The sequence below is a fragment of the Malaclemys terrapin genome, chromosome 4, assembly GCF_027887155.1.
Source record: "Malaclemys terrapin pileata isolate rMalTer1 chromosome 4, rMalTer1.hap1, whole genome shotgun sequence".
NCBI classification, from domain to species: domain Eukaryota; kingdom Metazoa; phylum Chordata; order Testudines; family Emydidae; genus Malaclemys; species Malaclemys terrapin.
The window spans coordinates 11,468,216-11,484,179 of record NC_071508.1 but is presented as its reverse complement, the minus strand read 5'-3'; the positions used below and the strand labels follow the sequence as shown (position 1 = coordinate 11,484,179).

The 15,964-nt window shown below is 45.5% G+C and overlaps 2 protein-coding genes across 12 annotated transcripts in view; one reads left to right on the top strand and one right to left on the bottom strand.

Annotated features, from left to right (window-relative positions):
* TRAF3IP3 (TRAF3 interacting protein 3) overlaps positions 1 to 8,597 on the top strand; it is a 28,487-nt gene extending 19,890 nt beyond the window's left edge. For 4 of the 6 annotated variants that reach the window (XM_054028060.1, XM_054028059.1, XM_054028058.1 and 1 more), the window contains exons 10-17: positions 514 to 651; positions 1,541 to 1,676; positions 2,757 to 2,819; positions 4,287 to 4,346; positions 4,644 to 4,709; positions 5,144 to 5,292; positions 7,771 to 7,884; positions 8,360 to 8,597. In XM_054028060.1, the coding sequence (XP_053884035.1) occupies positions 514 to 651; positions 1,541 to 1,676; positions 2,757 to 2,819; positions 4,287 to 4,346; positions 4,644 to 4,709; positions 5,144 to 5,292; positions 7,771 to 7,884; positions 8,360 to 8,443 (810 nt within the window). In that variant the 3' untranslated portion in view covers positions 8,444 to 8,597. Of the gene's footprint in view, positions 1 to 513; positions 652 to 1,540; positions 1,677 to 2,756; positions 2,820 to 4,286; positions 4,347 to 4,643; positions 4,710 to 5,143; positions 5,293 to 7,770; positions 7,885 to 8,359 lie in introns of those variants that run through there. The other 2 variants (XM_054028062.1, XR_008444902.1) reach the window with 2 other exon arrangements.
* Positions 8,598 to 9,065: 468 nt separating this feature from the next.
* On the bottom strand, positions 9,066 to 15,532 carry C4H1orf74 (chromosome 4 C1orf74 homolog). Of its 6 annotated transcripts, none has more exons than XM_054028557.1 (2): positions 14,719 to 15,532; positions 9,066 to 11,114 (listed from the first exon to the last, which is right to left on the bottom strand). In XM_054028557.1, the coding sequence occupies exon 2, from the start codon at positions 10,996 to 10,998 to the stop codon at positions 10,198 to 10,200; it is 801 nt and encodes a 266-aa protein (XP_053884532.1). In that variant the 5' UTR covers positions 10,999 to 11,114; positions 14,719 to 15,532; the 3' UTR covers positions 9,066 to 10,197. The 6 variants fall into 6 exon arrangements, with proteins under 6 accessions (XP_053884532.1, XP_053884526.1, XP_053884530.1 ...); XM_054028551.1 differs by lacking the exon at positions 14,719 to 15,532 and adding an exon at positions 11,333 to 13,502; XM_054028555.1 differs by lacking the exon at positions 14,719 to 15,532 and adding an exon at positions 11,750 to 13,502.
* Between the last annotated feature and the right edge of the window lie 432 nt (positions 15,533 to 15,964).

Genomic DNA, 15,964 nt, shown 5'->3' with positions numbered 1-15,964 from the left:
GTACGTACAGTCATATGTACCTTTAACTTCCAGAATGAAAAGCTCCTGCTCGTTTCTCTCTCCCCCCAACCCCCAATCAGGCAGCACCGTATTCTAACGTGCCTCTATGCTACTTCACTACACAGAAACAGGGCAATGCAATCATGTTACATTACAAATACACAGAACCTACTTTCCCCCTGCATTTCCCTGAGGTGTTAGAGACAGTGCTGTCAGCATACAACCTTGAAAGAGAAAACTCCACACATTTATGTGTGTGTGTGTGCTTGGATTTTGCTGCGCTGTATTCATTTCAATGAGGGGAATGGGGAATCTTTAGAGGAGGGGCACCAGGTTGAGTTCATCACTGGTTCTATCAGTTGAGCTTGTGCTTGTAAATTTATAGGTGCAAGATAAAAGCCGGCATGCACCAGTTTAACTAAACCAGTATAAAATCACACAGTGCAGCAACGTTGTGTGTAGATCAGTCCTAAGCTAACAACGTTGCGTCCTGGGTATTGTTTTGTTCTTCAGAGGACCCTGGCAGTCACAGAAGACGACTGTGCTCTCTGGAAAGAACACTATGACACATTAAAAACAGAGTGGAATGAGACAGCCACTGAGCACGCTGAACTGGAGAACAAGCTCTATGTTTTGCAGAACCAACTGCAAGTAAGTTCATTCTCTACCGTACAGTTGTCTTGTTGCCTCTGCCGCTCTGGTCAGGCTGTCAGAGACCACGGATGTCTGACCACGAATGGGTTAAATTCAAACACCACTCCACCCTGGCAAAGGTTTTATCTGTATCCTTTTCTAAATCACAGTACACCTCTACCCCGATATAACACGAATTCAACTATAACACGGTAAAGCAGTGCTCCGGGGGGGTGGGGTGGCACTGCGCACTCCGATGGATCAAAGCAAGTTTGATATAACGCGGTTTCACCTATAATGCGGTAAGATTTTTTGGCTCCCGAGGACAGTGTTATACCGGGGTAGAGGTATATCTAGGTGATTATAAGATTTTCCGCAGGCTGGAACTTTGTTTAAAAACTCTATAACCTCATTAAATCTCTATGTAATGTCATGTGCTCCATATGACTTTAACCCTGATGTCCCGGCCATCTAGTTCAGGTAACTGAATTCCCCTTGAGATTGAGTTGCACAGAGTATTCTTTTGTGTGGCATTTCTATTTACTGTTAAATAGCCACCATATTCCACTTCAGAAGAGGCTGCATTGCAATTATGGGCCAAGTGGTTCCTGTAGCAATGGAATCAATTACACAGTGAAATACATGTTTCTAGGTGTGCAAAAACTTCGGCATATACCTATGCAGGCCAGAGATTCAGGCCAATTTGAAAACAAGCCCTTTAATTTCTTGGTTAAACAATACTGTGTTATTATTTACAAGTCAGACAGGACCAGATTTTCAGAGGTGTTGAGCACTCAGCTCACTTTGACTTCTGACAGCCAGGCCCACATTGTGTTTTCTTTGAATTGTTAAGTATAACTTCTTTACCAACCAATGCCCTGATGCTGAGGTTCTTTCTTGAATGTAGTGGGCAGACACCCAGAATGATCAGCTCCGCCAGACCCTGTGTAACTTGGAGAGTGAGCGTGAAGATCTCTATTCGAGAATGGAGGCTCTACAAGTAGACAGCCAGCTCAGAATGGAGCACATCAGTGCAATGGAAGGTACCGACTTTGCAAAGGGAAGAGCGGGATCAGTAATGGCAGAGGTTTCTCCCTGACAGGTTACCGTCAGGAAATACTTTAAGTATCCCAGTTGCTAAAGCCCAACATAAAAAAATACCTTCCTTTAAGCATTTTGAACATCTCAGCTTGGAAGCAGACTCTGGTTTCCAACAGGGATCCTAGATTAAGTTTTATCCAATTTTCTCCACCTAGCGTGACTGAGTTATAAGGAGGTCAAGTGACTTTCCCAAAAGAATGGGTGGTCTGGGAGCCAAGAGATGTGGGTTGAATCCCCAACTCTGTCACAGGCTCTCTGTGTGCTCTACTCTAGGGCAAGTCACTGCATCTTTGTACCTCAATTTCCCTACCTGTGGGAGTGGGATAGCTCAGTGGTTTGAGCATTGGCCTGCTAAACCCAGGGTTATGAGTTCAATCCTTGAGGGGGCCATTAAGGGATCTGGAGCAAAAATCTGTCTGGGGATTGGTCCTGCTTTGAGCAGGGGGTTGGACTAGATGACCTCCTGAGGTCCCTTCCAACCCTGATATTCTATGATATTACTAACCCACTCACATGGCTGTTGACAAATTCTTTAACATTTGAGCTGCATGGGAACAGTGATAGGCATTATAAGGCCATAAATAAATGCTAATCATATTGGCAAGTGGCAGTTCAGACAGGGACCCTGAAATTCAGTTACTACTAATGTGGCTATTTTAAGTATAGCAAATAAAATTAATGACTGATAAACTAATGGCAGCCCCATCTACCTAATGGATTAAAGTCTTGCAGAACATCATTTAAACTAAAACCAAAACATACAGCATTATTAATAGAGTGTAAAGAGCACCAGTAAAGCTGCCATCACTAGTTAGACAGCATTTATTTGGGCATGTGTGATTAACAGGAAATCGCTGGAGTCTTAAGGACAAATATTAGCTCATTAAGGCTCTCGACACCTTTCATTCCACTGCACAGAAGTTGTACAGATTTGGGGAGAAGGAAACCTGCAGCATTGACACAGATTTCCTCCGAGATCTTTTGTCATCCCTGACTACTAACAATTAATTTGTTAATTTCAGGTAAATTGCAAAATGAACAAAAGCAAAAGCTGGCGCTGGAGGCGACAATCACTCGTTTGCACAGTAAGTAGCACTGCAGGGCGCAGGCCTGCATTTTTAAAATGCATTAGGTCTGACGCTGCCGTTGCAGCATAACTCCAGTAAGCTCAGGAACCCTGACTTACATGGATAAGATGAGAGTCAGGCCCACTGCTCTGTGAAATGCGCACTACAGGGAAATGCAAGAGCCTTCTCCAGTTACATCTGTTCTTCTCCATTCATGGATAAACTCCCCTGCACAGAGACTGATTGGATTGTCTTTCCTATTCGTTATATAAGAGCAGGTTTACCTATCACCCAGAGCGACTGTGATTGGCTCTAAAGGTGACCAGGTTATCAGAAGGTCTCAGCTGATTGATTCTGCAAACAGAAAATCCAGGGATCTGGAGGGAGGGAGGGCATGAAATAGTCCCCACCCCTCCTTAGCCTACTCATCTCCACCAGGCACATCACCAGCGCTTGGTATTGATCATTAGCAGGACGAAACCTCATTTTACAGTGTGTCTTTGACACAGACTTTATCCCAGATTGTCTTAAGAGTTAAATATTAGCAGAGGGAGAAAAAGTACAAGAGGAGAAGGCAGAGGAGATTGTTTTCACCTGACACTGAAAAGAGATGGAGATACAGTGGAGGGCAAAAGGGAAGCTATTTCAGACAACAGGAGAGTCAGAGGAGATGGCTCTCACTTCAACACAATCTAGCTACTGTTAACAGGACACTGGGACTAGAGAGAAGGGGAGAAGGATGAGGCGTGACAGACAGAGATAGCCAAGTTCTGTAGCTGGAGCAAGACCATAGAGGGTTTAACATACAAGGACCTGGATTTTCAAAAGTGACTAGTGACTCTGACAGCCTGACTTTTTGGGTGCACAACTTGAGATGCCTTAAAGGGGTTTGGTTTTCAGACAGTGCTTGGCACGTGCCTCCTGAAAATCTGCTCCCTTTAAGAACTTTCAGCTTGATTGCCCCAAATCATGTCATTTAAAAATCTTGGACATGGAAAATCATTTTGTACTGGATCCTGAACTGAATGGGGGAGCCAGTGAAGTTTCTTACAGGTACAGTTGCACTTCTCTGTACATTGAGAAGGAAGGCATGCTGGAGTCTATATTAAATAATCATAAGCAAATAAGATTTTGCCTTTCAGATTAAATCTGTCCAGACTTCACAACATCTGTTTGAGTATTTTTTTTTTTTGTAACAGCAATATTGGCAACAGAAGACCTAATTATTCTGCCTTAGGGGATAGCCATACAACACCTGGGCTTTTAGCAGCCTGGGTATAACCAGTGGCAGAATTTTCCAAGAAATTGTATGACTGAAGCGAGTCAAACCACCCACACAGTAGAACCAGTTTACAGTGAATTAAAACAAACAAGGAGGGCTGAGATAGGAGAAGGGGCAGATTAGAAGAGAAAGAGGAAATGCCCAGAATGAAACTGATTTGTGTACATAGTTTGGGTGATAATAGTGGCTTATTCTATTTGCAGACCAGTTACAGAACCAGTCCAAGGAGCAGAAGGCTCAGGAAGAGGTGGTAGTAAGAAAAGGTCAGCAAACTTTGTAACTCAGACTCTAGACAACCATTATGCTTCTAATCTCACATGAAAAGGTTAAACAGTAACTTCGAGTGAAATCTATTTATCTGTTTAGCGTAAAGGAATTGTACTGTTCATAACAGGTTGCTATGTATTCCTAATTGACACAGAATTTAGCCTCACTATATACGAATACATGTATCTGTGATGGCAAATGCCTTAAACAATAAATTGATTTGATTTCAACACTCCTTCTTCAGAGGCCATGCCAGTCATTGTTTACTTGATATGCTCCATCTCCAATTTCAGCTACCCCTGCACACCAAGAAAATCATCATCAAAGATTGGGGAGTTTTGACCCCCTCCCCACCAAAGGTAGCTTACTTTGCCAGACTACAGTCAAACACTTAATAATTGTTTTAAAAATAAATATTTCTAATTCACATGCACAACGGAGCACTAAGACAACTAGGCCATGTCCTGCATTAATTAATATATGGAGATATACCTATCTCATGGAACTGAAAGGTCATTGAGTCCAGCCACCTGCCTTCAGTAGCAAGACCAAATACTGATTTTTGCCCCAGATCCTTAAGTGGACCCCTCAAGGATTGAACTCATAACCCTAGGTTTAGCAGGCCAATGCTCAAACCACTGAGCTATCCCTCCCCACCATTCATTTCAAGTTGTTTAGCACCTCAATACATGTTTAAATGTACTAAGTTAAAAATAATCAACTTGTAGAACAATGAAGAGGCTGACCAAAAGCCTGGACTCATTTCTCATTGGAAGTCTGGCTGTTTTTTTAGATCAGGTTTTAACTATGCAGATCCAACCCCCCAGTCCAGTCAGAGAAAAACAAGATGCTTTGTTAAAGCATCCAGACGATGAGGGAGAGGAAAATCTGAAGGACCAGGTGCAGAAGAGGACAGCCCAACTCATTGCAAAGGAAAAGGAGGTGAGGAGGTGATACAATCCATTAATGAGATTCAGTGTTCTCATTAGGAGATTAATTGCTATTTTTAAAGGCTTCCAAGGCTGAAATAAAACTGGTGTGTGATGATTTTTAGGAGTAACCATACAAATAGCATCTAATTCTGTAACTGGAGACTCACGGCCACTACATTTTGATTCTGACCTCAGCTAAACCCCCTGTTGGGTTTCCTCTAAGTATTTCCAGATAGAATAATAGTCATGCAATGACATCGAAGCAAGCCCTTTACATAGATAGCCTTAAAGTCACAAATATTTTCATACCCCGAATAAAACCTTTACATGCACAAGCTGAAATGTATGTTGCCATGTGAGTTAAATACTGCAGGTCGATCTTGTACATAGAAGAGTTCAGGGCTATCAAAATAAACCAGCACATTGGTACCCATCTTCCCAGACAATTGACTTCCCTCCCCCCCGCCAAGCCAGCTCCTTTGAGACTTATCTCCTGGAGCAGAGAAGTGAATGATAGAAACACAGTTTATGTCCACCAAAGGGAATTATCAAAGAGAAAATACCCAAAGGCACATTTTAAAATTAAATGCACACAGAGCTTTGGGATGCAGGAGCAGTGCTGGCCAATAACAAGTCCCTCCTGCAAAGTACTCACAACATGACAGCACACACACAGGGCAGTGCCATAGGGAGCAGACACCGGGGCAGACTGATTGGGGTTCAGGGAGCAGAGAGGGTACAAGAGACCTGTATGCACCCGGGTGGGGGACAGGTAGAATCCTAGAGTAAGTGTTTCCTAAGCACAAGCATGTGTTAGCAGCGCCACTGATGCTAGATACCCCTAGGGGAGTGCTGTGGGAGCTGCTGTTATGGGGAACACACACCTGCCCCTCACAGCATGCAGTAGTTATCATCTCAGTAGGCTCCCCCAGAACCACAGAGATGTTCTGCCAGTCTGTGCTCTGCACTCAGAAGCCCCTGGCAACTGCCTGTGGGGCAGCTACTCGCTGCTCATCCCAAACACGCCTGTGGCTCCAGTCCTTGGAACGTAAAGGATCAGACAATTAAAGTGAGGCCTGGGGAATTGTGGCTCCGGGGAATTTAATTGCTCTGCTTTAATCTCTCTTCCCCGACTTCTTTATGTCCTCATCAGCCCCACCCCCTTTGGAGGAGCTGTTTGGGTGGGGTGGGAGATCTGAAGCTTTTTCTTTCTTTATTGACTGTAATATAGTGCCTAGAACAATACCTAGGCACCAAGGGACTTCAGGAATTTATAAAACAGGCTTTTACCGTGCTCTGTGGCAGATGGAGCTCAGAGTGTCTTACTGAACCCACACTGTCTCCTTCAACGACTACAAGCACCAGACATTGCAAACTGGGTCTAAATCAGCTGGGGGCAGGGAGAGTGCAAAATGCCATTAGATCTAAAGGAAACAGGTGAGAGCAGGAACTGGCTAGAACACACAAAGTTCTTGCTTTGCCAACAGCTTTTACAGGGCTACCTTACATACCGTACTGTGCACCCTCAGGACAACTTGCGTTGCACCTCGCATAGACCACTGACTCCTCATACAATGCAGCCTCAAAACAATCTGACCAGCCCTAGGCACACCTGACCTGCTATGCATTGCCACAAACATCAATGCAACTAACACAGAATACACACAAACACCAGGAGGTCTTCATAGGTATCAAGTGCTCCCCAGCCATGGCCAGAACCTTGGTGCTTTGCGGGGAGCTGCTGAAAGCACAACTTCCCCTCCCCAGCATGAAAAGGAAAAATCTAACAGCTACTCACCTGCTGGAAGAAAGCAAGATGCAGCCAGCATCACCCCATTCCAAAGCAGCCATGTTAGGGCTGCAGCCGCTTGAGTCTGCCCAATTTAAAGGGTCACTCCCACAAGGCATGCTGGGGGGGCGGGGGAAGTTCTGGGGAGAGCTAATAATGACCAGTCAGTCACAGAGGAAAATGTTTTTTTCGGGGGGGGGGGGGGGAAGGGCTGCTTCTGTGTGATGCCTTTCCCTTCCCTCCCCCTGACTCAGTCCTACTGATTTTGCTCCTACCTTCCAGTTAGTGAAACTCTGTATGGGGGCAAGCCATTTACCTATATGGAGCCAGTTGCAGACCTGAGGGCTTTCTCTTCTGCTGCTATAGACACTGGGATGGGATTAAGTATGTTATGTTTTGGTGGGGGAAATATTACTTTTTCTTCCCACATGACTTGAGTGCTGCTGAAAGGTGCCAGCGTACTAGAACTACAGGCTAAAGACCCCAGGAGAGGTAATATACAGGCAGAGGCAGAGTGTGCTTCCCCTGGGCTCGCCTTAACAATAAACTGCTGTCCTGCCCTAGATATCACAATACTAGGGGTGAGAGGGAAGATCACTCTCCACTACATGAACCCTGTTGCCCTGGGAACTTCACCAAGACCTGCCACATTCTTGGTACACGTGGGCCATTCCTAACATTGCTCTGCTTTGTTTCCAGTGCGCAGATCTCCGCTCTGAGCTGGAGGCCCTGAGCGACGAGTACCGCTCCTGCATGACCAAGTTACGTCAGTGCCGAGACGAGCTCAATCAGTTCCAGAGCAAACAGTCAAAAGTAGGGGTTCGCTTTTACTGTGTCCGGTTACCTACTGCAAACATCCTGAGCAGTTTGATACCTTTGCAGGCTCCACGCTGGGGCTGGGCTTGTGGGGACATTTATTTCTCAGTTCTGTTCTACTCAGTTTCTTATGCTGCATGCATCATTGTACTGTCTGGGCCCCTTCCCCTAAGCAACATGACTACACATCCGTCACGTTGGTTCCTTCCTCTCCCCGCGAGCAGCAGATCCATGGGAGTGTCTTGTTTTGGTAGGATTTGTCTTTCTTTTAAATACACACTGCTACGTGCTTATATTAGAGAAAGCAAAGGCAAAGAAACACATTGCACTTGGAGCAGAAGGTGGTGAGGTTTGTGATGTCATCTGGACAACGGAGGAAAGACAGTGCCTGTGTATTTCCACCAGACGTTACATTAAAAATGTCCTTGGCTTGGGTACGGATTCACTACACACATTTAATTCTCTCTTTCAGAGACAATGTGGCCACTGGATCCCGCTCCTCATGGTGGTGATAGCAGCAGCAACGGCGACTTTCTTAGCCAATTTTGTACCCTGAGACGCCGTCCGTTCTAATTACCTCAGCTCCGCAACTGCCTCAACTGTTTTCACTGTAATGTATAAAAATTGTGTAGGGTTTTTGCGGGGGATGTTTTTGAGCTGGTCTCACTCCTCAACAAATTCACCCTGGTCCAATAAATGCCGTGAGATCACTCCTCTTGCTTGGTTTAATTTTTAATTGAAGGTTACATTAGACAAGGTTCAGGGTCTGCGCTGTAGCAGCCATGTTTTATGGCATAGTGCACCTCTAGCCCCATATAACGCGACCCGATACAACAGGAATTCGGCTATACCAGGGGGGCGGGGCTGCCCGCTCCAGCGGATCAAAGCAAGTTCGCTATAACGCGGTAAGATTTTTTGGCTCCCTAGGACAGCGTTATATTGGGGTAGAGGTGTATCAGCCACTTAAAAACTCCCACTGCTGGAGGAAAGAACTCGGTAGGAGACACAAAACCCGGACACCCCTTTCCCCCCCCCCCCCCTCCACACACACACACACACACACCTTTTCTTTCTGTCTAGACTGTCTCAGCTCTTGTCCAGATCCTCATCACCTCCTAGTTGATTACTGGAGCCTCTTCCTCTCCCCTCCCTGCCACCCTCCAATCCATACAAAGCACTAGAGGTTGCTGATTTTTTTATTTTTTAAGTGTGGGGAGAAAAATTGTGAAATCTTAATACCATGTTAATCCAAGTCCATGCTGCATACTTACTGAAATTCCTTTAACAGCTGAGTTCTGTTGCTTTGACAACAGCACATATCTTTAATGCAAACACACATTTGTGCTGTGAGCACAAGCAGACTCTATAGTAGATGGGTTACACTAGATAACATAGGCAATAAGTAATAGTATTTATCAAACTTTATATGTTCAAAGCACGGTACAAATATGGACCCCTTTTTAATCCTCAATGTTTGAGGTAAATATCCCCATTTTACAGATGTGGAAACTGAGGTACATATGGGGAGAAATCACTTGCCCCAATGGAGCCAGAGGAAAAAATGAGATTAGAACCCATGACTTCTTGACTCACTGTGCTCATTCTTCTAGTCAAACTGGTATTAGGAGCAGCTGTTGATATGGGAGGGCAGGGGATGCAATTACCACAGTCCTATTTGGAAGGAAGAATGAGGTGGAGTTCAATTGTGCCATTTGAGTGAGGTTACTAGGCCTTGGTCCACACTACGAACTGATGTTGATATAACTACATCACTCAGGGGAGTGGAAAATCCCCACCCCTGAGCAACACAATTATACCGACCGAACTCCTGGTGTAAACAGCGCTATGTCGAGAGAACGGCTTCTCCCGTCGCTGTAGCTACAGCCTCTCAGGAAGGTGGAGTTCCTAGGCTGAAGGGAGCAGCTCTCCCATTGGCGTAGGTCGCGTCTTCGCTAAGCACTACAGCAGTGCTGTAAGTGTAGACAAACCCTAGGAGTTGAACACCCTACAATTGGGATCCATCCCGCATGAACTGCCTGCAACCCAGCTGTGGGTGCCTGAATCCAAAAAGTGCACTTCCAGGAAAGGCAAGTGTTCAATGTACCAGTGACATGGCAAATACAGGTTCAGCAGCTAACATGCTCACCCTTCACATCCAGTGCTTCGGGCCCTAAATTCCAGGTGTGGGGGAGAGCTGTGGTTTCAAGCTATTCCTGGGGGAACCTGTGTCCATAGGGGAGTGTTAAGTGTCCCGCTAGATTTCATGCCTGGCACCCCCCAAGCCTGTGATAAGAAATAAAGAAACTATATTTACAAAGCAACAGCGGCTAGAGAAACCACCTCCGTTGAGATACAGAGGTTTGCAAAGTCATTCTGTGCACTAAATAAGTCCTTCAGATTTCCACTCCATGCATCCAGGGCCTCCTTCATGGCAAGATACAGGTTCTCTGGGACACTAAAGGAATAAATTCGGACTCTGAGATCTTTACTTATCCTACAGCAAGAGGCCTGGACAGTAAAAACTCTCAGTGGGGTCAGAGACAAACAGTTGTCAAACCCCTGCTCAGTAGTGAAAGTATAGGAAGCTGGGTAGCCCAGGAGAACACCAAAGATGGTGCATAGATTCCAATCGGCAGAGAAGATCTCACTGGTAGTGACCGGCTGGGATGTGACACTTGGCAGTGTTTTAACATGAGACAATATTTCAGCAATGTGGCCTTTTATAGATTCTACGTATTCTGGCTCACAATGGCCAGGACATGTCCTAGAAGCTGAAACATCAATGAAGGGCACTTTGTTTGTGAGTAACAGCATTTCCAGCCACAGTGCCGTCTTCTCCAGGTTGAGTATCAGAACATTGTCTGCTATATTAAGAAGGTGCAGCCGATGCCTCGTCAGGCCGATGCCCTGGATCTGCTGAAGGTAGTTCTCGATTTTGTCTACTCCAACTGAATTGTAATCATACAGGAGAGCAGGTTTCAATCCAGAAGCTACAGCTAAGATCTCCCCAGCCAGGTGCAAAGAGGCAGCTGGAGATAAACCCTTCTTCCTCCCTGGTCTAAGGTTCTGCTGAGCTGCCGCAGTTAGCAACTGAGGGGATAGTGTTGCCATCTGCTCCCTAGTTTCAGGATTATTCTGGAGCTGGCTGATCCAGAGTGAAATCTTGAATCACTGTTCTCGATACCTCCACTTTTCTTCTGCTACCCTAAGTCACTTCCTGAAAGATACTGAAATAAACAGTATTAGCATTTAAAAGGGATCCAATGTATTTGTGAGCTTCTGAAAGTTAGATTCCCCGCCTTCCCCCCCCCCCAGCTTTAATTCCTGCAAAAGCAAATATATCTCAAAATCCTCTCATTTTCACCCTTGTGTGCACAAATAAACATCCATTAAATCCCCATCTATCCTGCACAGGGCGGAGACAAAATAAATTATTTCTACCTACATAATAACAAAGACTCTCTGGAATGTAATCCCATCCCATCCCTTCAAGCTCTAGAAGCAATTTACAGAGTCCACTCCAGGATTCGGGGTTTTTAAGACTGCAGAGAACAGATTGAATAATAGCACAAAGTTTAGAGCAGCACAGGTAAGATACAGGCCCCGAAAACTAGAGAGCCCTAAACTGTGTTCCACGATCTGCAAATCACTTGCTGGGGGCGGCAGGAAGTTGGCTGGCCAGGTGCTCCTCCTGGTTCCCAACTGAAACAAAGAATAGAGGAGCGGAAATGAAATGAAAGACTTTTTTCCACTGGATTCACCACCCCCTGAAAAAGCCTGCAGAGCATTTAGCACCAGTATTTCAGAGTAGACTAGTCTTAGCAACAGTTTGCACCCAAACCCTCTCCCCCCGAGGGCCCACCAGCTCAGAGCTGTGCACCGTCTGTGTGCACAAAGCGGGGGGGATGCCTGATGAGAACATTGTGTTGATCAGTTTCCCAAGTCTGCCCGTCCATGCCCCACCGTGTGTGCGCATCAGCTGGCGTGTGGGGGCAGAGGAGGCGCGTGCAATCCTGCTGCAGGACCCCAGCCGAGCCCGGACTCCCTCGTGCACTGACCGGCTGGGGCTGTCTCCGCTGCGGGAAGCGAGGGGCAGGACATGGGCGCCGGCTAAGAGCTCAGGCTTCCGCTTCCCCTCGCTTGCGGCTCCCTCATCACCTGACACAACAGCGGCCGGGCGAGTCCCGCCTGCTGCCTGCACTTAAAGAGACAGGCTGGGTGGTGGGCCATGCGGCTGCACAGGTCCTATAGCTAAACTAGCCCCAGAGCAGGCTACAGGACCATAGCTGGGGCAGGGAGGTTTCCAGATATTGCAGATACAGCTGCACCTTTGCTCCTGGGGCCTGTGTGTAGATGCAAGTGAAACGCCAGACTTAGAACACAAGTTTAAAAAAAAAAAAAAAAGTTTTCCCTGTTGCATTTGCAGCCCAGAATCCTGTTTTGGATGCTCCGATAAGCGTTGCATCGCATTGGAATCAGAGTCGGTGCCCATTTCAGAGAATAAAGCCAAGTACTGAACCAGCAGCCGCCGAAGCACCATGTAAAGCTAGTGTCCAAACTCCTTGTAGGGAAATTTTTCAGTGGAAAGATTGTCCAGGTAGAAGCATCAGCTGGAGTGTCACAGCCATAGGGCTGGCCTATCCTATTTGGCAAGTTAGGAGTAGGGTGACCAGACAGCAAGTGTGAAAAATCGGGACAGGGGGTGGGGGGGTAATAGGAACCTATATAAGAAAAAGACCCAAAAATCAGGACTGTCCCTATAAAATCAGGACATCTGGTCACCCTAGTTAGGAGGGTTCCACAAATCTCACCTCTGGGCCTGGGCTTGCCCTCTCTCCTGCTGGGTATTTCCCGGTAGGTCAGAGGAGCCCATTTTCAGCATTAAATTGCTGCCTCCCGCCCTACTACAGGGATAAGTCCCACAGAAGTAAAATACAGGCAGCACCTGCTGCAGGCTCTTGGGAGGTTCACCCACTCAGCAGCTCAGAGGTCCATCCTGATACACCCCTTTAGCAAGAGGGGGCACGTTGCTGCCCAACCTTCCCCTCTAGCAGGGCCAGAGCATAACAGCCCCAGTGAGCCTGGTGCAAGAATAGGTTTGCGGCCCCAGCCCATCTCAGCCGACCCACCCCCAACCTGGCCCTCAGCAACCCTGACCCCTCCTGCCTCTTTCCAGATGAGCTCCTTGCTGTTGTGGTGGCAGCAGTGAGAGTCCAGGGGAGGGGCTGTCCCAGGGACTGAAAACCTGACAGTGCCACCCAGACAAGCCCCGGACAGCTAAGAGCCTGAGTCACATCAACAATCTTACCCAGGAGATGGGGTGAGAGGACTTCCTCAGAGCCCGGGGCAGCAGCCTACCCTGGCCAGCCCCACCAGCCTCATCTGCCACTGCCATCCTTTGGGGCAACCACAGGAAGTCCCGAAATCTACCACCCTAGGCACCCTCTGCTGCATAGGCCCCCATAACTTGTGGACCCTGGCATGACTTGCACTATTGTAGCTATACCCCTGTAGCGGGCTTTAAAAAAAGGCTAATCCATATCACATCACCCCACTCTCCCCTCTGATAGGTTGAGATCCTGTAAACTGAAAGGCAAACTATACCTCCACCCCAGCTGATCTAAAGGCAGCTGAGTTCCCTTTCTTATCCTGAAAACAGGATGTATAACGGAAGATTTACTATAGCACATGGTTGTGAGGGTAGGTAAACCTCAAAACAGGTAGCAATTCAGATTTTTATCCAGACTTCCTGTTCTAAAAATCCTGAAGACCTGTCAACAGCCTAAGGTGGGAGCATAGATATAATAGCAACAAGAACAGGAGTACTTGTGGCACCTTAGAGACTAACAAATTTATTAGAGCATAAGCTTTCGTGGACTACAGCCCACTTCTTCGGATGCATATACATGGGCTGTAGTCCACGAAAGCTTATGCTCTAATAAATTTGTTAGTCTCTAAGGTGCCACAAGTACTCCTGTTCTTTCTGCGGATACAGGCTAACACGGCTGCTACTCTGAAACTAGATATAATAGGTAACCTAAAAGCTAAACCCTTGTAAACGTACCCATCACAGTATTATTTTGGAAACAAGAAGCACAGAGGCAACTAAAATCAACAAGAAAAATTAAATACATTTCCAAACCTCAAAGTATTTGGATCTAGCATGGGATTGGTTCATGCTTTGCCCAGACTGGGTTTGCCCATCTATTACTTATGGCACAATTAATTTAGGGAAGTCATGCTCAATGTACTTTGAAATGCCAGTTTGTACACTAATAGATATACTGCCATTTTGCCTGTAGGTGTTGTGTATTCTGGAAACATCCTACGGTTTTTATGGTGCTTAACGACGTCAGCCTTCAGAAGAAAAGTACTTCCTGCAATACGTTTTAGTAGACTCAGAGGTTGACACTGCAGTAAACAGGAGTTCATTCACCCATGAGTATGGGACAGCAGGGATGTTATAAATATCTCAACAAACTTACACAAACCTTTACTATCATTTGTAACATTGTTTGCTTTCTGATAGGGCGCATATCATAGCACCTTATTTTTGCTGGATATAGGGAAAGTAGAAGGTCTTATTTTTTTGCAGCATGGTTATATGATTAGCTAGGGTTGCTTTCTGATATTAATCTAATTTTAAAGTCAACTGATAAACGCATCTCTTGCTTTATAAATCCAAATAAGTTTTCTGTTTATCTCTGTTAACTAAATAAGGGAAAAGGCTAAGTTCTATTTAAGAAGTGGGTCCTTTTGATTTAGCAGTTTCTTTCCACATACACCTCTACCCCGATATAACGCTGTCCTCAAGAGCCAAAAAAGTCTTACCGTGATATAGGTGAAACTGCATTATATCAAACTTGCTTTGATCCGCCGGAGCGCGCAGCCCTGCCCCCTGGAGCGCTGCTTTACCACGTTATATCTGAATTTGTGTTATATCGGGTCACGTTATATCAGGGTAGAGGTGCATCTATCAAGGGAAGACTGTTAGTTTAATATGCAATATATCAGTTAACTTTTAAACCTCAACAAATGCATGCATAAGCAAGATAGCATGAAATTGTAGGGAACCGCCTGTCCCAAAAGCTATTTTCTAATAGCAAAACAAACTTGCGTTATCTTTCCATTCTTATCCGATTATCAGTTTTCATTAGGTAACTTAATGCCTCAGATTTTTGGTAACACAGTCTCTGTGAAACATCAGTTGTGGTTAAATGTCATGGACTTCATAATCACTAAAGCACCCTTCTCTTCAGTGCCCCCATGCAGCATCTTACCATCATTCTCTGCTTTAAAGAGGAAAAGGTGAACTGAACATGTTTAAAGGGCAGACATAAAATACTCTGATGGATAGAAAGCACAGCACCTGTCCTTTGTTAAACAGTGCAATATAACAATCTCATCATATTTACCTCCTGGGAGATGCATGTATACAAAAACATACATTGTACATTAAATATGAAAATTGTTAATTTTTAGCTTTACAAAAGGTATGATTTCTTCTTTCCTATTTTCTCTCCTTTTAAAATTCAACTTTACTAACATTCAAGAATATGGTTCCTAAGTGCTGCTCAGAGAATCAGATGCATAGTGCAATGCTTAAGCATGCAGAACACTCACGTAAGACACTTCACTAAAGGGAGATTCATAGATTCATAGATTCTAGGACTGGAAGGGACCTCGAGAGGTCATCGAGTCCAGTCCCCTGCCCGCATGGCAGGACCAAATACTGCCTAGACCATCCCTAGTAGACATTTATCTAACCTACCCTTAAATATCTCCAGAGACGGAGATTCCACAACCTCCCTAGGCAATTTGTTCCAGTGTTTAACCACCCTGACAGTTAGGAACTTTTTCCTAATGTCCAATCTAGACCTCCCTTGCTGCAGTTTAAACCCATTGTTTCTGGTTCTATCCTTAGAGGCTAAGGTGAACAAGTTCTCTCCCTCCTCCTTATGACACCCTTTTATATACCTGAAAACTGCTATCATGTCCCCTCTCAGTCTTCTCTTTTCCAAACTAAACAAACCCAATTCTTTCAGCCTTCCTTCATAGGTCATGTTCTCAAGACCTT